The 20,735-nt window shown below is 41.8% G+C and overlaps 1 protein-coding gene across 1 annotated transcript in view; it reads right to left on the reverse strand.

Annotated features, from left to right (window-relative positions):
• Window positions 1-20,735, reverse strand: part of SLC1A1 (solute carrier family 1 member 1) — a 75,119-nt gene that overhangs the window by 28,657 nt on the left and 25,727 nt on the right. Inside the window, exon 2 of the mRNA XM_086415267.1 lies at window positions 9,670-9,810. Within this exon, the coding sequence (XP_086271393.1) occupies window positions 9,670-9,810 (141 nt within the window). The remainder of the gene's footprint in view (window positions 1-9,669; window positions 9,811-20,735) is intronic.

A 20,735-nucleotide genomic window follows, 5' to 3' on the forward strand; every position in this document is an offset into this window, starting at 1 on the left:
GATTAAGCTACCACCCACTAGAGAACAAAATTTCGTGACAATCTCTCTCCACCTTGCCATTAAGTTGTCAGAATTAACTGTTATTGGAAGGTTTTTTTTTTTGGTCTGGCATTTGATGATGTTTCACAATTGTGAATGGACACATCATCCAAGCAACTCATTGTTGCACTGAGGCATCCTCTTATCCAGATGAGTCCTGTCTCTGTCACCAGCAGAGGCCACTGGCATAGAGAGAGACAAGCACAGACTTTGGTGGGACACCCTAGGCTCAAATCCCAGCTTTCTCCTCCCAGACTGTTTCCCCATCTATAAAATGGAGATCTAAAATGTCTCTGCCTCCTAAAGGGTAACTATGAGGAGCAAAGAGAACCATGGCATCTTGCACAACAGCTGTTCTGAGGGTTAGAAACAATATCTAGAGCGCGCCTAGGACAGTAAGCAGAATTTAAAATTTTACTCAGTCAATAGCCTCCGTTACTGCTGAATGAAATGATCAATAATGAAGTGTGTCACTGAGCACACGGAAGGCACTTTGCAAGTGTTAACTCTTTTGCCCTGCATGCCTTCCATAATTACATGGCCACTAAGGAGATCTTTTTAAAACATCAGTCGGGCCATTTCACACAGGAAATCCTTACCCAGGCTAACAAGGCCCCGAGGGAAGGGCACTGTCTGCCCTGCAGCCAGGTCCACCAGCCCTCTTCTAGAGCCGACCGAGCTCCCTCCAACAACAAGGCCATTGCCTAGGCTCTTCCCTCTGCTGGACTGTCTCACTCTCCCCTTCTTTTGACTGCTTTTAAGTTTTTTCCTCAGAGGCCTTCCCTGAGTCTCCAGGCTGAATCAGGCTCTCCTCACTTGGCATCCTATTCACACGACGTTTCAGAGTTATTACTAATGCACTCCTTATTTAATGTCTGTCTTTCTCATTAGACTGTAAGCACCCCGAGGGCAGGAGACCCAGATATCTGTCAAGCCACCAGTGTTCACCCAGTGCCTGCACATGGGGGGAACTCCATAAACATGTGTTGATTGAAAGAGTAACCAAATCATCTACATATGGCTACCGGGCTCCAGGCAACTCTTCCCAGGCTCTGGTCCTCAGGCAGCAGAAGGTTCCAGAATGGAGCTCGGGACTCTGTGTCAGTCCCAGGTGCTGCCCTTATGATCTGTGTGATCTTGGAAAACTGGCTTAATCTCCCTTCAACTTCCTGTTCCCTCATCTCTAAAGAGCTAAGTTCCTACGTATTTTCACTGGATTGCTACGAGGATTAAAAAAAAAAAAATAATAAGGTCATTACTTCCCCAGAAAAAACAAGGCTGAGGGCAGGCTATGCTCTCACTCTGTTGATCCAGGGCAGCCTGGATTAGCGCTCCTGGGATGTTAAAAGGGAAAATGAAAAGGCAGAGGACAGCCTGCAAAATATGTTTCTGTGCATGCTTCCCCTATGACATCAGTTTTTCTTAAGAGACATTAATTACAAAGAAGTCCCTTTCAATAGGTTCTGTCACCTCCCAGACTATTCTGTGAAGTTAATAAAATTAAACTGGTTCCCAGCAAAATGAACTAAAGGCTCTCACAGCCTTTGTCAGCAGGTCCACATTTGATGTTCAAAACCTCTGTCAAGGAGCAGCGGGCGAGTCTCCTGTTTCTTCAGCAACCCATGAGCTGTTTTAACATTTTTTTTTTTTTAAATATCATAAAGGACAGTGCTATTTGTATTTGGAACCAATTTTTCATAAGACCCAATGAGCTTTTATAGGAGGCTTCTTGTTCAATGAACATTAAACCTCAGAGGATCTGAGGCGCTCAGCTACTCTCTTCAAAGCCTGTGCTTTGACATTGGCATAGCGAACAGCTCAGGGAGACTTTTCTAGCTTTCTACCACAACCTAGTTATTATTGCGCTCTCTCTTTGCTTCTTCTTATCTCAAAAAATTGGTAGCTCGGGTCTCTGGGTTGAAGCTGCTTGTTTGCTGGGGAACTTAACATGTGAGGCAGAACAAGCCTTTTCCTATTGTTTTTGTTTCCAGAATGAACGCACTGTGCGAACTTACCTGGTTTGGCTTGATTCTAATATTGGCCCTGCAGGTTCTGATGCCAATGTAGGGACTGTCTAGAAACTTCTGATAGTATCAGACAAAAGAGTAAATTAAAATTTTTTCTCCTAGGCCTAACTAGTAAAATCTAGTTTTAGCAAGAACGCTGCTAAGTCAGTTTGATCAGAGCTCCCAACCCCCAATATCTGATCACTCTCTATATCTAATCAGGCTCCTCATTATCCATCACCCCTGGGTGCTGGAGGGCAGTCCTAGGTGCTGCCCTTATGATCTGTGTGATCTTGGTAAACTGGCTTAATCTCTCTCCAACTTTCTGTTTCCTCATTTCTAAAGATAGAAGTAAGCTCCTACTTATTTTCACTGGATTGCTATGAGGATTAAAAATAAGTTCATTACTTTCCCAGAGAAAACAGAAAATAGCACTTTCCATGCACCATGACATATTACAGATAATGATAATACTATGTCATGGTGCAGAGGTGGTATCTGATTACCCTGGGCTGTCTTTACCAAAAATCCTGTTAGGTCAATTTAGCCAGAATCCCCCTTACCTTTGACGTTTCTTCACAGTAATTTTCCATCCACTGATCCTGCTACCCAGGTCATTGGCCATCATTTCCCATTGGCTCATGTTGCATTCATTTGGACCTGAACCCACTCTCTTTCCACCACTGCAAAGTCCCACTGCAGTGGTCCCTCTACCTACTGTGACAATCTGGAATAAGTTCTGCCTTACCATCTTTGAGTGTTACTGAACTTTCTTTTAAACAATACTTCCCCACTGAAAGCTTGTTCAGGGCATTCCTTGGAGAGAATGGCACAGGTGGGAGTCACTGCTCTAACCTGTTTCCCCGTGCCTACAAGCTTATGTCCAGAATCCCCAGGAAGGCGCACAAACCCCATGAAGCCATGCCCTCACCTTCCATTCCCTTGCTTCCTCCCCAGGTTTGCAGCCTTCCAGTCAAAGTCTCACTGTCTTCCCAAGATTCTGTGCCTTCTCCTATTTTCTTCTGCCTAGAATTCCTGCCACTTCATCTGATTCCTCTCTCTTCTTCAAAACTCCACCCAATGTCCCTTCCTGCGTCCTCATTCCCAGAAAGACTTATCACAGAGCATTGCAAATGTAGTCTCCTTTTCTTGAAGAACTGGACATCTCTTTGTGTCTTGTGTGCCAGGCATACAGCCTGGGACATTGAAGATATGAATGAATGAATGAGTGTCTTCCAGATCCATGTATTCAACTTATGAGATTCCTTAGAATCCCTGCATGATTTCTCATTTTTTCTTAACAGGAGAAAAATATACACATTTATTTAATACAAGTCTTATGTGACATGGAAGCCATCATAAAGAATTAAGTTCCAAAGAAATGGCGAAAGTACTTGCTTTTATATTAGGTTGACAAAGAGAGGCAATTGTGGAAAAGTGACTAAACTATATGAGGCTCACTCTTTTCTTTTTTTTTAAAGAAACAAAACCATGTTAACTCAGTTGAACAGAGCTGTGAACCAGTCTAGTACTGGTTTAGGAAGAAGGAACGCTCATTCATGGTGAATTCTCTGGGCTTCACTATGTCAGAGGCTGAAGCAGGGAATATTTATCTCTGTCATTTTTCTCTCTGTTACTGTGGCAACAAGTGGCACATTCATTATGGGAATTCCATTCCTTATGTACACAATGTATCCCTTCCTTCTTTGGAGAAAAGGTACTGTAGAAAACCTGAGGTGGATGAAACTGGAGCCTATTATACAGAGTGAAGTAAGCCAGAAGGAAAAACACCAATACAGTATACTAACACATTTATATGGAATTTAGAAAGATGATAACAATAACCCTGTGTACGAGACAGCAAAAGAGACACTGATGTATAGAACAGTCTTATGGACTCTGTGGGAGAGGGAGAGGGTGGGAAGATTTGGGAGAATGGCATTGAAACATATAAAATATCATGTATGAAATGAGATGCCAGTCCAGGTTCGATGCACGATACTGGATGCTTGGGGCTAGTGCACTGGGACGACCCAGAGGGATGGTATGGGGAGGGAGGAGGGAGGAGGGTTCAGGATGCGAAACACATGTATACCTGTGATGGATTCATTTTGATATTTGGCAAAACTAATACAATTATGTAAAGTTTAAAAATAAAATAAAAAAAAAATAAGTCTTCTGGCTTCAATAACTGTGTTCTAATGCAACAAAAATTTCTGGTCTTAGGGAAATGTTTAATTCGTGTGTGCAAAGTTGTTTAGGTCATCTTATCTTCTTGGTTCCCAAACAAGGTTGGGAAAGAATGAAGGAGGTGTTTCTTGGAATGCAGGCAGAATGCAGTGGTTCTAGATGGTACAAATGAGGTAAGATGTTCATTCTCAACCTGTATGATTTTAAGCTCCAGCAGGAAGTTTTAAATTTATAATCATCTTGAATTGGCAGTTTTCGTAGAGACTGAACTATATTAAAAAACAAACAAACAAACAAAAACCAATGTTTCAAGAAAAGCAAGCATACTTTCCCCCCATAGCTGAAGTAGATAGTGGATGCTCTTAGCTACCTAATAACAAGCTGTACAGCCAAATGATATGTGCATCTTCACCTCTTATACCTTCTTGCCAACAAGGGACTCATGGACCAGCAGAAGACCTGAGGTCCATGACCAGGTGGCTGGAGGAAACATCAGTCCCTCACAGGATTAGCTTGTTTTCACACGGTTAACCAGTGTTTGCTGAATTAAACTGAACCTGTTTCAGGAAGGCACATGGAATGATTCTTTCTACTGGAGCTGTGGATGGCTTCCCAGGACACAGCCACTTATGAGTAAATGAATACGTATTTTAAAAAAATGCCCTCCCCACCCTAAATAGCACAAGGATGTCACCTGCGAAATCTGAATTTAAAAATAGGGGGGCCTCCAAATACCTTGAGATGTCACTTTCTCTGCTCCATCCTCCATTCTTCAGTGTCTCTTCTGGACATTTACACTCACCGCTTGGTATGAGTAGCATTTTCTCTGGATATTGGTTCGTCACTCATATTCCAGCTCAATTACTGTATCTTGAGAGTTAGAATCTAGTTTTATCTTTTATTTTGCCAGAGTTCGGCTGCCAGCTTGCCTCCTATTCTTTATTTTTTTTGTAAATAAATGTCTTATCGGCAGTGCACCCAGGCCCAATCATTGACATATTGTCTATTGCTGCCTTCCTGTGATACCCAGTTGGAGAGTTGGACAGGGACCATATGGCTCAAAAAGTCTTGAATATTCACTTATCTGGCCCTTTACAAAAAGCCTTCCAGATTCTTGCTTGTAGGGAAACCTATTCACACATATATTCTGATAAATACCATTTGTATTTAAGCCTTAATAAATGCTGTTTATCTCTAAGCCTTAGTTAAACCCCAAACGGAAAAACCTCTGCCCCTGAAGGTGAGATCAGATTGTTGTCGTTCCAGCTCCTGCATCAGGGGAGTAAGAGAGCTTCCTGTGGGGATGTTTGGGAAACTCTTGGAACAGGAGGCAAGAAGTCATTTCATTCCTATGCTGGGTATTAAAGAAAATGTGACCTAAATTTAAACTCACTGGCTGAATAAGACCTGGGCCAGGATTTCCAGAGCCACACTTCTCAGGCATGTTCACAAGCCATTTCCCCTGCCATTTCGCTGGCGGTGGGATACAAATACAGCTTACAGACCTTAATGCTTATGGGGTCTAAGTGCAGATATTCTGCGTGTGGCATGGGTGTATCCTTCAGGATATAAATTAAGGGTAGGATTCTGCTAGTGCCTAAACGATCTGCCTCTAAAGATGCCTTGAGATGATGTCCATTGTGCCTTCTCTGTGTGTTAAAGCAAATTCCAGACATTATGTCATTTCCATCCCTACATAATCCTATACACTTTAAAAAAAAGATCAGTTTCTTATATCCTTAAATGCCACTATCAACAATTTCTTTTTTTTTTTTTTTAATTTATTTGTATTATGAATAACAAGCTCTCTGTTAAATTAAAAGCTTTCATTTATTTATTTATTTTTGGCCATACCACACAGCACGTGAGATTAGTTCCCAGACCAGGGATCGTACTGGAGCCCCCTCTATTGGCAGCACAGAGACTTAACCATTGGACTGCCGGGGAAGTCCCTCAGAAATTTCTTGATACCACCTAATAACCAGTCTTATATTCAAATTTCCTTGATTAACGTGATGGCTTATCACATGAAGAGAGATTCTCCCTGTTTAAAAAAAAAAGCTATAAAGTAGTTTTATGTCAGCAGAGGCTTTGATAGCAGAGGTTTTGTTACTTTGTTAATTTGGCAAGATTATGCGTAAGTACAGATTATTTGTCTCAGGTTTTACTGTCTCTCTGCCACTGATTTATGTATCCTTAGGGCACTCACTCAGCTCTCCCCTGCTTCCAACATGTATTCTCCTTTGTCCTGATAAATGTATGAAATAAGCTCTTGATCTGCTGGATTTATAAAGGCTTTTGAAACTTGAAAGCTGCTCTTCCTGTATATTTTCCACAGCCATCTTCTGCTTCACCCTCCTGGCTCTGTGGTGGGTTGGGAGGCTGAGGATCACTGCAGGCTTTGGGGAAAGGACCACACACCAGGTAAAGGTGGTGCTGGGCTCAGGGGCAGGGGGCAGAGCTGGGGAGCAGAAGGGCAGGGAGACTACCAGAGGCAATGCTGGAGGGGTACAGAGCAGAATCCATCCCACCTACTTCTTCTGGAAGAAATGAAGGGAAGAAGGAAGGAAAGAAAGAAAGGGAGGGCAAGGAAGGAAGGAAAAAAGAAGAAAGAAAATACAAAACAAAAAAACACAAAAATAATGTGTGTTTGCCTTGAAAACATAAAAGAAAACTCAGTGATCATTTTTTCTTACTAACTGAATCTAGTCATTGTTAGCCATTTGATTTTGGTCCTAACTTTTAAAAATATATATAAATTTTAATAAAATTTGTATTGTATACAATATCTAATTTATTTTATTCTCCTACTTTATATTAAACAGGAATATTTTCCACCTTCACTAAATATGTTTCCAAAACAAAGTTTTTAATAGGTGCATAGAATCCTAACTTATGGGTATAACATACATTCAGATTGCTTATACTTTATCACCATTATACAAACAAATATTACCATGAATACCCTTGTACCTAAATCTTTGAACCTATCTCTGATGATTTATGTTAAATTCATCAGAATAGAAATGTGAGGTGGAAAGATCAGAACATGTTCCAAACCTCCCCCCAGAAAATTTGTTCCAATTATACAGTAACTGAAAGAGTGATTGAGCCTGTTTTCCCATAACCTTGCCTTAGTACTGTTATTATTTTTTCCTTTTAATCTGAAAACTTTAAACACAAATTATCATCATTGTACCCATTCCTGCTTTGTTCATGTCCTTTGAATTTTTTACCATTTTATCACTTTATGTCAAAAGAATGGATAGTGTTTAACTGTGGGATTTGGTGAGGGAAAAGTGTAAAAATTTCCAGATCTGTGCTACACCTTCAAAAAGCAGCTGGGCTATGCACGTGGAATGCAAATTATTTTCCTAGATTATTTGCAAGGCTGAGCTAGCACTCAAAATGGACTGCAAAAATCTTACTTGTTATCAATGCCAAGTATATATTTTCAACATCTACTATTATCCAACTAGTATATTCACACAATATTGTTACCTTTTCTTATGAAATCTGGCTTACTGCGTGGGTTTTGGATTTGCTGCCTAATCTGGATCAACTTTCCATACCTTCCTCCATAGATGTAAGTATCAATCACAAAGTAGTTTATGAGCCTTTGTGCAACTGCATGCAAAATACAGTACATATGTACAACTTTGAACATTTTTCTTGGGAGAGAGTCCAAAGCTTTCATCATGTTCTCAAAAGACCCTAAGAAAAGATTACAACTCTTTGATATGGAGAAAATTCTGAGGGTTTCTAGAACAGCCATCTCCACAGGAGAAGGCAGGTAATGTGAGTGAGTAAAGTGGATGAGGTATCGGGCACTAGGGAGTGACAAGAACTGTGGCGTCTCACATGTATTTGCACCAACTAAACACAGTAGCTATTTCTCAGCTCTGGTGTGTGGGGAACTGGCCCTAGTGTTTCCTGATCTTATTTTTTTTTTTTTTTCAGAAGAAGCCAGAAATATGGATGTTTACATGAAGTCTTCCAAATTTTAAATGCCTCCAATAATTTGAAGTTAAACAAATAATCATTATATGGTACAAAGGACTGGTCTGCTGATTTGGCCCTCTGGCTGCAGGCCCTAAAAGAAACCAGGCATTTCAAAACATAATTATATTCTCTTTAGGTCTATAATAAGCCAAGAACACCAAGCCCACTTAAGAACTAGGCTTCCAATGGACTCTGGTCTGATTGGAGTTTGGCACTTCAAAAGTTCAGTGGCTAAATCTACAGCTGAAGCAATGCAGTTGCTGAAAGCAGCAGACCCTGACACCCATCCATCCTTCCCCAGCCAATGTCCAGTACTCTACAGAGATCAGTCCTACATCTCTAAGTGGCAGTAGAGAAAAATGTTCTAGAAGAGGATATGTCAAGAACCCTAATTGCATGGTTATATAAAACTGTGATTTTCAAGTTGGCAACGCTAGCAATTGCTGCATTTCACCTACTGCCAGAATGAGAAAAAGCCAGGAAAGTATGGAAGCCACAGAGGAGCTAACCATACCCAGACAAATGACATTTTTATAAAGCCAATTAATCTCTACCTACATAAGGGAGTGTGCTCTATAAAGATACCCTGCAACATAACAATTCATAAGGGAAAAATCATTTCCAAATTCAAGTGTGTCACAAGTTCAGTTTTAAAAACACCCAGCTTTTGAAATATGGTACCAGCCCATCATTAAAACTTTCCCACAACATGTGACTACTGGTCCCTGGGCAGATTTCCAGGGCACATATATAGTAGGTTCTGAGGTCTGTGGAGGAGTGGGAGTGAGTGGGCAGAGGGAACAGAGGACCCTTCAGGCTGAAAGGGTTGAGGCATGATGGCTGCAGCTGAGAAACAAATGAGTAAACCACAGAAAACATGATCCAAACTGATAAACACATTTTGCCTGAGGATGCTGGCTGACAGGAAAGAAAGAAAAGTGAAAGTGAAGTCGCTCAGTCATGTCCGACTCTTTGCGACCCTGTGGACTGTAGCCCACCAGGCTCCTCTGTCCATGGGATTCTCCAGGCAAGAATACTGGAGTGGGGTGCCATTTCCTTCTCCAGGGGATCTTCCCGACCCAGGGATAGAACCCAGGTCTCCTGCATTGCAGGCAGACGCTTTACCCTGTGAGCCACCAGGGAAGCCCGCTGGCTGACATGGCAGTGACCAAATACCCCTTTTTCTTTTCCTTCCTCACGAGACATTCTATAGCTGGTCCAACGAAGATCTGAGCTGTGGTTGACAGTGCCACAGGCAAAGCAATGCCACTTTGTGAATAATGAAGTATTTCACTCAAGCAAATATGTACTTTCCAAGGGAGGTATACGTGTGTGTATGGTACATTAGATGCATTTTGATTTTTTCCTTAAGAACAACTCAGGTGATTAGATGGCTCCTAAATCACAGAGAACATCAGTTTTCTAAAGGTACCTGTAATCATGCTGGATACAATTAATGGTAAAATGACGAGTTTCAGCATTCTCATCAGAATTTCTCCAGGAAAGGAAAAGTAGAATTTCTCCAGGTTAGATAGCTTGCTGTATTCTCGAACCAAGACTCCTATAACAATCCCTAAGAAAAACAATGATTGAGAAGAAGAAAGGAACAACATTAGATTTTTTTTTTTGTATACATTTCTATGAAAAAAATCCCCCAAATACAATTTTTAGTGGCAAGAAAAATAATTTTGATGATCTTCCTTGAGTCGGCAAATATTAGACTTAAAAAACAAATTGCATTTTAAAAGGTAATGAGTAAATCTGTAAAAAGTAAAATTCATGTGAAAGCTTTTTTCATCTCCTTTCTTCCCCTGCAATTATATTATCATGACAAAACATCAAAGATTACCATGAGAAGGAAAAAGAAAAGTTCAGTCTTAGCCAGCCCAATATAACAATTGTTTTACACACCACTTTTATTGTCTATCTATAGATATTTTATATATTTTATACTTTACATATCAGTTTGTATTTTCTCATATTCTTTTAATAAAATTTTAGTAATACTCTTCTCTCTTTATTGAAGTAGAGTTGATTTACAATGTGTTAGTTTCACAGCAAAATGATTCAGTTATACATGTTTTTCAGATTACTTTCCCTTATAGGTTATTACAAAACATTGAGTATAATTTCCTGTGCTATATGGTGGGTTGGTTATCTATTTTAAATATAGTAGGGAAATGTTCAATATTAAGAAACAGTATGCATTGTCTGAAAGCTTGCCTTAATACGATGTCAGTATGAACTCTTTCACTTGTGAGATGATTCTGACAACTAAAAATCACAAATTTTAAGTATTTCTTCTTTATCTTCTTCCAAAGAACATCCAGTTGCCCTACTCCACCCTATTTCCATCAACTGCCACTCCCTACTACCTTCTATTAATCAAGAAAGAAAATGGGTTGGGATGACTCACACATCTTTTTTCTCTTCATCAACCTCTGATGGATGACATGCTAATTGGGAGTAAAATGACTAGAGGGCAGGAACCTTCAGGAAGGATATAACTAGATATGTTAATTTGCAAGTGCAAATAATTAGTATGTGAAAATTTAGAGTTATTTGCGTATAGTTAAGAACGCTAGAGCAAATGAAGAGATGTGAATTATAATCAGTAGTAGAGTTTTCATTTAAATTCTGGTATACTTCTCATGCCCACTGTGCTGTGCTGTGCTTAGTCGCTTAGTCGTGTCTGACTCTTTGCGACCCCATGGACTAGCCCGCCAGGCTCCTCTGTCCATGGGGATTCTCCAGGCAATAATACTAGAGTGGGTTGCCATGCCCTTCTCCAGGGGTCTTCCCAACCCAGAGATTGAACCCAGGTCTCCCACATTGCAGGCAGATTCTTTATCATCTGAGCCACCAGGGAAGTCCATAAGTAACCTTATATGAAACATTTACAAGTTACATTAGATAAGTAACCTTATCTTTAGCTTTTATTTTCCTACATATTCCACCTTTGCCTTGATCTCTATTTTGTACATACATTATTGAATGTATTTCTGATCAGCCATTTTAAATTATTTTTGGAGCAAACCTATACATGTAAACATTTTTGAAATTGCAGTTAAAGCAAACAAACAAAAAAGCCTCTGTATTTTTTATCCTTTTTGATACGGATTTCAAAACTTAAGTGTTAGAGACTCCAGAATGGTTAAGAACACCAAGGATTCAAAATGTTTTAAGCAAATATTAAAAGCATGTTGTGCTTACTACTTAATTAGCTATGTTCAGCTGTTCTATACGGAACGTAAATACATTGTTCTGTAAGGATGCTCTGTGATGTTCAGTGCTTTAAACAAACAAACAGAAAAACCAGATACTCTCTCTCTTAGTATTCAGGTTGCTTCAAGTAAAATTTTGGCTTGTATGTCAAAGAAAGCTCTGTATGTAAAAATAAAGGAGATGTGTCTGTGCTTAAAAACCAGCCACAAAAGCACTCTGTCAGGTAGCAAAAGAACCCATGTGCTCCCATCTTAGGGTTTATATTACCATCAGTTAACTGTGCCTCTAATCATCTCCACCCCAAATGAATGCAAGGCAGTTAGAAAGAAATATACTTCCTATTTTTCAGCCTTTAACCAGATATGGGTTTTTAATGGTAGAGATAAAAGAGTCTCCATAAGGAGTCGTTTAAAAGCAATCAAAGGTGACAAGCACAATGAATAAGTTACTGTATTTAGTAATGAAAGCTTTCTATCAAGCTTGTTCTTGAAGTTGAGTATCACAAATTATATTCCAATATTTGTTGACTGAAAGGAGAATACAAACACCAACCAAGACTTGGAAAAGCAGTTGGGAGATTCTCTCTGGGCCAGAGATGTCATCCCAGGACCCTCAAGAACAAAATATACTGGTGAATGACCTCAGCCAGGAGTTAACATTTGTGAATGGATGTGCTACACCTTGGTCTCAAACACATTTGGAAAAATGAGATGCAGGATAAGAGAAAAATCACTGGAAGATTTGCCAGGTTCCAAGATGAAGCCAGAATTTCACAGTGTACATCCTTCCCTACCCTTTTCCAGAGTCAGAATCTTGGAATGGATGAAGGAACATGGAGAGGTTTATCCATAGCCAAGGGCTGCTGGGATTAAGTGCCCACCCAGGGGTACACAGGTCAGATGGACATGGTAGGGCCACTCCCAGAACCAGAGAAGATGAAGCTCCAGAACCTTCCTGAATGGCATATCTATACAGAGGCCTTCAGCAGGTCCAGGAAGTAAGCCCAAAGGTACAATTGTTACCTAGATGGTTGCAGCCCTTTAATTACCAGGAACTCATTCTTGGGCTGCTTTTCCCCACACAGGCAGGAAGATCCCAAGCAGGTACTAAGATGATTGGGAAGTATATGGTGTTAGGAGAGCAGGATCCAGTTCTGGTTCCACCACCTACAAAGTACATAACTTGGGTCATAAGTTTAACTTCTCCTGTTGTCGACTGGTGGGATTGGAGGTAGGGCAAAAGGGCTGCCCTCAAAGGTGCCTTCAGAGGGCCAAGATGCTGTGATCATCTCTGAGTCTTAGTGTCCTCAATTTTAAAATAGGATCATAAAATCAGCTCATTGGCTCCTAGAGAGCTGGCCATGTTTTTTTACATGAAATGGAAATACATTGGTAAAACAAGGAAGGGAGAAGCTAGGGAGGAAAACAAGACCATAGCTAGAAATTTCTTCTTCCAGTTTAAAACCTTAAGCTTAAAAGAGATGATATGGACTTCTCTGGTGGTCTAGTGGTTAAGAATCTGCCTGCCAATGCAGGGGTGATAGGTTCCACTCCTTGTCCAAGAGGATCCCACGTGCTGTGCAGCAAGCCCATGTACTACAACTACTGAACCTATACACCCTAGAACCCGTGCTCTTCAACAAGAGAAGCCACCGCAGTGAGTAGCCCAGGCACCGTAACGAGAGAAAGCCCACGTGCAGCAACAAAGACCCAGCACAGACAAAAATGATGGTTTTTTTTTTTTTTTTTTAAATAGAAAAGATACACAGGACGTCATTGCTTCACGCCCATGTTGTCTCAAACAATTGCCAGTCCAGTAGCCCTATTTTGGAGGTAATGGGATGCTTTGTCTTCCTGAAAAGTTTATTTAAAAAACATTGTTTATGAAATAATTCTGGAGATCAAAATAAAAGGTCATAAATAATTAATTGCACCAACCTATCCACTCCTTTCCCCTCACCATTTCCCAGGTCCTACCCAAACTTTGTTCTTATGCACGTTTTTTTTTTTTTTGGTACTGCAATCTAGCAGATAACTCAACATCCTGCCCTATTAAATACTGTCCAGCAGAAGCAAATAACTAATTTTAATTTTAAACAAACAAAACAAAAAGAAGCAAAATCTCACCACGACCCTTTCAACAAAGAATGGGAGCACTTTGCTAGAGCTGCCAGGCATCAGTGTACGGTGAGGACGGAGAGGCAGGGGGCAGCTGGGGGCTGAGGGCACGAGGCACAGGGCCCGTGCTGTTCTTCCGGCAACATACACTGCCTGGATAGCTAGCAGGGGCGGAGGGAGGGCCTTTCCTCCTCAGTCCAGGATCTGGCAGCTGAATCAGTGACTGTGAAGCCTGATTTGTCCACAACCAAAGGCACCTGTGGAAATCCACTCCCAGCCAAGAGTGAAGTGGAAGCCAGTGTGGTCTCTGAAATGTCAGCTGCAAGATACCACCCAGAGTGGACAGGGACTTCATGCTCTCCCTTCTCATTTCACAGGGGCACTACCCAATCTTTGTTCTTATGCACATGTGTTCTTTACAGTTATAAAAATTAATCTGGGGATAGTAACTGAATTGCATTTGATTCAGATGGATAAAAACAGCACTGTTCCTGTTTTAGGGTATTTGCAGAAAAGAAATTAAAATCTTCTGTGGTTTTTAATCAAAGCCCCAGAATAGTTCTCTGGTTAACAGATTGAATCTGTCTTGATTAAATAAGAACTATTGGCAAAGGAAAATACATTTTTAATTACCACTGAAATAGTTATCTAGCCATGCTGTCATGTTATGTACTATTTTAAGCACTAGATTAAGCCCCTCAGGAGGTAACTGAGTGTTGATAACCAGAAAATAAAAAGCATGGGATGAATAAAGCTATTAACAAATGGCTTGGCATACACTGAGCCTCCCTGGTGGCTCAGTGGTAAGGAACATGCCTGTCAAGGCAGGAGATGCAGGTTCTATCCCTGGTTTGGAAAGATCTCCTGGAGAAGAAAATGGCAACCCATTCCAGTATTCTTGCCTGGGAAATCCCATGGACAGAGGAGACTGGCAGGCTGTAGTCCATAGGGTCGCAAGAGTTGGACTTAGTGACTAAACAACAACAACACGCATACACTGAGTAGATAGGAGGACGTTTCTCTATCCTATCCTTCCACTGAAATACACCTTCCCCCTTTTCTCATCTTTTCCTTTGGAGCTGAGTAGCTTCAACAATATAAGGTCTTTACATGAACTCTGACACAAAACACAGATACCCCTGCGTCTATAAAACTTTTAAGCCTTAAAAAATCTCATCAACTCGAATATATGTAAAGTGAAATTGTTTCATTTTTCATATGCTCCTGAGTTGGCCAAGCAGTTCGTTTGGGGGTCCTGTATCTCAGGTTGCCAGCCATGGACTGAACTCAGGACACAGCAGTGAAAGCCCGGAATCCTAAACACTAGGCCACCAGCGCTGCACCCAGTGCGGCAGGTGGCGATTGAAGCAGTCGACACACAGTTTGGGAAAAAGAAACTAGAGACAGAATTAAAGTTTTAAAGACGGGATCAGAGGACTCAAGACCTCTTGGATCAAGAGCCCTGTTCCTCGGAGCCGCATCACTCTAACTTAGTGTCTTGGCAAGCAGAAAGTATTGTGCGACATTGAAGTCCACCTCCTGTGTCCCTAGTCATGTCTCCCATTTTACTGATTACTTTAAACTATCTTTGTCATTTTCTTGTACAAGGGCTGTCACCTAGCTGGAGGTCATAGACCTGCACATGCCTTGGGAAAACATCCTAGTGTGTGCTCAAGCAGCGTTCTGAGCTTGTGCTGACCCGGCAGCATTCCAAGGTGCACACTAGGTTTTTCCTTAGCTTAGCAGGGCATGACAACCCCAACGAATCAACCCAGTGTATTTTTACTTGGGTTATGCTGTATTGCTATCTTTTGCTTTTATTCTTTTCCCATGGTGATTTTCTCATGGCTTAGCCAGAGCAACAGGCGGCTGACTATTAACCCCTGCACACCAGGGAACTCCCCCACTGAGTTTTCAATTCCATTGTCTCTAAGTTTCATTTCTGAAAGTTACTGTATCCTTTTCACAGCATCATTTTTCTGTTTCCTATTTTCTCTTCCACCTTTCTTTTTTAATCATGTTAAACATATTTACTACACCCCACTCCAGTACTCTTGCCTGGCAAATCCCATGGACAGAAGAGCTTGGAAGGCTGCAGTCCATGGGGTCGCTGAGGGTCGGACACGACTGAGCGACTTCACTTTTCACTTTCATGCATTGGAGAAGAAAATGGCAACCCACTCCAGTGTTCTTGCCTGGAGAATCCCAGGGATGGGGGAGCCTGGTGGGCTGCCGTCTATGGGGTCGCACAGAGTCGGACACGACTGAAGCGACTTAGCAGCAGCAGCAGCAACATACTCTTTCAGACTGTTACATCATGTCCAGTTTTCGTGTTCTCTTGCTGGTGTCATTTCCTCGTGTGATTTGTAATTTTTGATTGTAGATTTGTCTTTTGGGAAGGGGGTTGGCTTTCCATGGTTGTGAAATTGTCCCTATGCATAATAGGACACCTGTTTCTCCTGGAAGTTTAGGAGTTTTAAGGTCATGAGGAAAGTCCTCCTATATTCTGTGCTGGTGTAATTTAAATCACCCAACCAGGTAAGTATATGTCTGAGTTTTAATTTTCTCATGGGTGCCTCTCTTCCTCTTTACTCTTAGACATGGGCAGAGGCAGCTTTCTTGAGGTTTCCCTGGGTCACAGGGTAAAATTTTTCTGGTCTTCTTTCCAAGCGAAGTGAAGTGAAAGTCGCTCAGTTGTGTCCAACTCTTTGCGACCACATGGACTATACACTCTGTGGAATTCTCCATGCCAGAACACTGGAGTGGGTAGCCTTTCCCTTCTCCAGGGGATCTTCCCAACCCAGGGATCATATCCAAGTCTCCCACATTGCAGGCAGATTCTTTACCAGCTGAGCCACAAGGGAAGCCCCTTCTTTCCAAGGGTAGGAGCAAATTTTGAGGTTTTGGGCTCTATGAAGAGGAATGATACTAGCTCCTCACCTGTATGGGCCAAGATCTTATCTCTTCTGTATGTGGCTATTAGAACCCCTATCCCCCATCACTAAGGGCCATAATTGGCTTTAGACCTTACTATCAGGTTTTGTTTACACTTCAGGCTTTGTGTTCCCTTTTATTTCTGGTACATGGGAATTTTTCTTTCTTTCTTTCGAGTTTGGGTTACACATTAATTTGGAGAAGGGTATTATATTTCTATGTGTTTGGGATGGTAGGATTCATCCACATTAGCTCAACTACCATATTACTAGATGCTATAGCACCACCAATTATTTATTCCTTACCCTTTCCAACATGTCTATTTTAAGATGGATAAAAGAGTGAGTGGAGATTAAAGTTGAAAGTCCCGCCACATACAGTAAAGTTCTTGCTATACTAAAGACCTGATATAGTGGTACTAAAACAATTATTGCTCTTCCAAGAACTCCTATGTAATCTTGTGGGATCAATTAATCAAAAATCGTTTACAGACCACCTATTCCTGCAACACACTGGCCAGTGGGGAAATAGAGAGAAGAGTAATGCACAATCAGGGTACCTTTACATGATGAAATGCACGTTAGTCTCTCAGTCATGTCCAACTCTTTGGGACCCCATGGGCTGTAGCCCACCAGGCTCCTTTGTTCATGGAATTCTCTAAGCAAGAATAGTGGAGTGGGTAGCCATTCCCTTCTCCAGGGGATCTTCTCAACCCAGGGATCGAACCCGGGACGCCGACATTGAAGACAGATTCTTTACTGTCTACGCCACTGGGGAAATTAGGCATATTAAATCACATGAGACATTTTGAGGGAAGAAACTAACCCAGAACCAACTGTTTAGGAGGCAGGCTTTGTACTCAGACTATCTCTGTTCAAATCCTGGAGTCACCATTTTATTAGCTGTGGAATTTCAGGCAAAATACCAATCATGCTGCCTGTGCCTCTGTTTCCCCACCTGTAACCGTAGGCATAGTAAAATATTAATCTCAGAGTCATTGGGAGATTTAAAAATGAGACTATACAAAAAGTGCTCAGAGTAAACAGTGCCTAGCTCATATAATAAGTATTTGAAAAATGTTAACTATTATTCTAGGTTATACACTCCTAGGTTTTCTCATGAAATCCTCAAAATGGTTGTGGCTCTCATAGGTGAGTCATGGTCACAGAGCTCAACGTGGTAAGGTCAGGAGTTGAGGGGAGAGAATCACATAACATATTTTTAGTGTGACTAAATTTACAAAGTTATTCCCTTAGTCTACAGTGCTTATTTTGGTAGTGAAATATTTCCTTTTATCTTATAAATGAAAAAAAAATCTTTAGGGTTAAAATAATGACACCTAAAGAACCCATGAAATGCGCTGAATGTAATGTCTGTTCATTTGGATAGCACTGGACATCACTGAAATAAAAGTCTCAGGATCTGGGTCGCACCAGCAGAAGAGGCATTTGAAATTCTTGATTCTTCCAAAATAATTTTTATTGTGATTTCAATCACCTAATTAAATTCTGCAAATATTTACTGTCCAAAGGATGTTAGGTCCAGTGGTGGCAGTAAAGATATACAAATGGACAGTATAAGACCCTTTCTGCGACCCGCACATTTAGCGCGGGCGGTTCAGCAATACGTGAACTGTGAACTTCCAGATGTTCAACCTGGTTTTAGAAAGGGCAGAGGAACCAGAGACCAAATTGCCAACATCCGCTGGATCATAGAAAAAGCAAGAGAGTTCCAGAAAAACATCTATTTCTGCTTTATTGACTATGCCAAAGCCTTTGACTGTGTGGATCACAAGAAACTGTGGAAAATTCTGAAAGAGATGGGAATACCAGACCACCTGACCTGCCTCTTGAGAAACCTATATGCAGGTCAGGAAGCAACAGTTAGAACTGGACATGGAACAACAGACTGGTTCCAAATAGGAAAAGGAGTACATCAAGGCTGTATTTTGTCACTTTGCTTATTTAACTTCTATGCAGAGTACATCATGAGAAACGCTGGGCTGGAAGAAGCACAAGCTGGAATCAAGATTGTCAGGAGATATATCAATAACCTCAGATATGCAGATGACACCACCCTTATGGCAGAAAGTGAAGAGGAACTAAAAAGCCTCTTGATGAAGGTGAAAGAGTAGAGTGAAAAAGTTGGCTTAAAGCTCAACATTCAGAAAACGAAGATCATGGCATCCGGTCCCATCACTTCATGGGAAATAGATGGGGAAACAGTGGAAACCGTGTCAGACTTTATTTTTTTGGGCTCCAAAATCACTGCAGATGGTGACTGCAGCCATGGAATTAAAAGACGCTTACTCCTTGGAAGGAAAGTTATCACCAACCTAGATAGCATATTGAAAAGCAGAGACATTACTATGCCAACAAAGGTCCGCCTAGTCAAGGCTATGGTTTTTCCAGTGGTCATGTATAGATGTGAGAGTTTGTGAAGAAAACTGAGAGCCGAAGAATTGATGCTTTTGAACTGTGGTGTTAGAGAAGACTCTTGAGAGTCCCTTGGACTGCAAGGAGATCCAACCAGTCCATTCTGAAGGAGATCAGCCCTGGGATTTCTTTGGAAGGAATGATGCTAAAGCTGAAACTCCAGTACTTTGGCCACCTCATGCGAAGAGTTGACTCATTGGAAAAGACTCTGATGTTGGGAGGGATTGGGGGCAGGAGAAGAAGGGGATGACAGAGGATAAGATGGCTGGATGGCATCAATGACTTGATGGATGTGAGTCTGAGTGAACTGTGGGAGTTGGTGATGGACAGGGAGGCCTGGTGTGCTGCGATTCATGGGGTCGCAGAGTCGGACATGACTGAACTGAACTGAACTGAAGACCCTTTCCCTCAAGAAGCTTGCAGTCTAAATAGAGCCAATCACAGATGCAACTCAGCAGAGGGGGAGTCCAGGTGGCCTAAGGACTAATGATGCCAGGTGGGAGCTGGAGCTGTGGGAACACACAGGAAGGCAGGGCAGAAGTAGGAGAAGAGTGAAGAAGGCTCAAGAGTAAACAGATAGAGAACTATTTCAGGATTTCTGTGGAAATGTTTACAAGTCTGAGAGCACTTCAGGGAAATGCTAAATGTTACTTATCTTTCTTCATCCAGCAAGGAAAGGAAGCCGCAGCCAGTACAGCTGGCATCAACATCCCACAGGCCAACCCATGGAGCCATGGAATGGAGGAGGAGGCTGTTCAGACACAGAGACTGAGTAACCCTGTGAGGTGGGCGGCCAACAGGGAGACTGGGAACTGAAGACCTGCTTTTCTTCAACTTCAGTGTGTGTACACTCACCCAGGGATTTTGTTAGAAGGCAGATTGCACGCCTTGAGTAACAAAAAGGTAAGTGAGCCTGGCAAGAGCCTCCACGGGACCTTCAGTAATGGGTAAAATCTGCAGGTAGTAACCTGCAGAATCCAACTTGACAGAGTGGAAGGACCCTGCTGCTGGCCTCAAGCCCAACACCGTGAGGACTGGCTCTGACAACACACACGCAAGTGGAGCTGCTCCCGTGTAAAGGCCCTGAACACACAAAACTGTTCCTGCCAACTCCCGGTCTACTTAGCCACCTTCTTCAACTCTGGAGGAAAAGCTTCCTGTGAAGCCAGCTCACACTGGCAAACTCATCATGACTACAAGAAATAAGCCCTAATGATGGCTGATGGGGGCTCATCTGCCCTTGAATTTTTGAGAGCAAAAGACAATCTGAGTCTAAAGCAGAAACAATATGTCCATTTTTAAGGATAAAAATGCCATTAAACCCTCAAGCTTCTGCCCCTACATGAATCCTCAGCTCCAGGGAACCTTCCATTATGGCAACCACGGCTTTCCTCAAGGCAGGAGGGGGATTAATCCACGACCCCAATAGCAAAACCCACAGAGAACAAAATGCTTACTTCCCATCCCAATCCTCATTTTTCAGGAAAGTTCTGGTGGTCTTCCAAATACTAACAGGTAAAAATGAGGTATGGCCTGGTAGAGACCACCAAACTTCACAATATGAAAACAAAACCCAAATGTTCTTGAAAACTTTTGCTTTATAATCAAGTCAAGAAAGGGTGATACATGGGACCTCCCTGGTGGTCCAGTGGTTAAGAATCTGCTTGCCAGGGGATTGAACCAGGGCACATGGGTTCGATCCCTGGTCCAGGAAGCTTCCACACGCTGCGGGCCAACTAAGCCCACGTGCCAGCACTACTGGGGCCTACACCCTGGAGCCCGCGAAC

This window comes from Bos grunniens, chromosome 8, assembly GCF_055505025.1.
Source record: "Bos grunniens cultivar Pamir isolate PY7600 chromosome 8, Bosgru_T2T1.0, whole genome shotgun sequence".
Classification (NCBI taxonomy): Eukaryota; Metazoa; Chordata; class Mammalia; order Artiodactyla; family Bovidae; genus Bos; species Bos grunniens.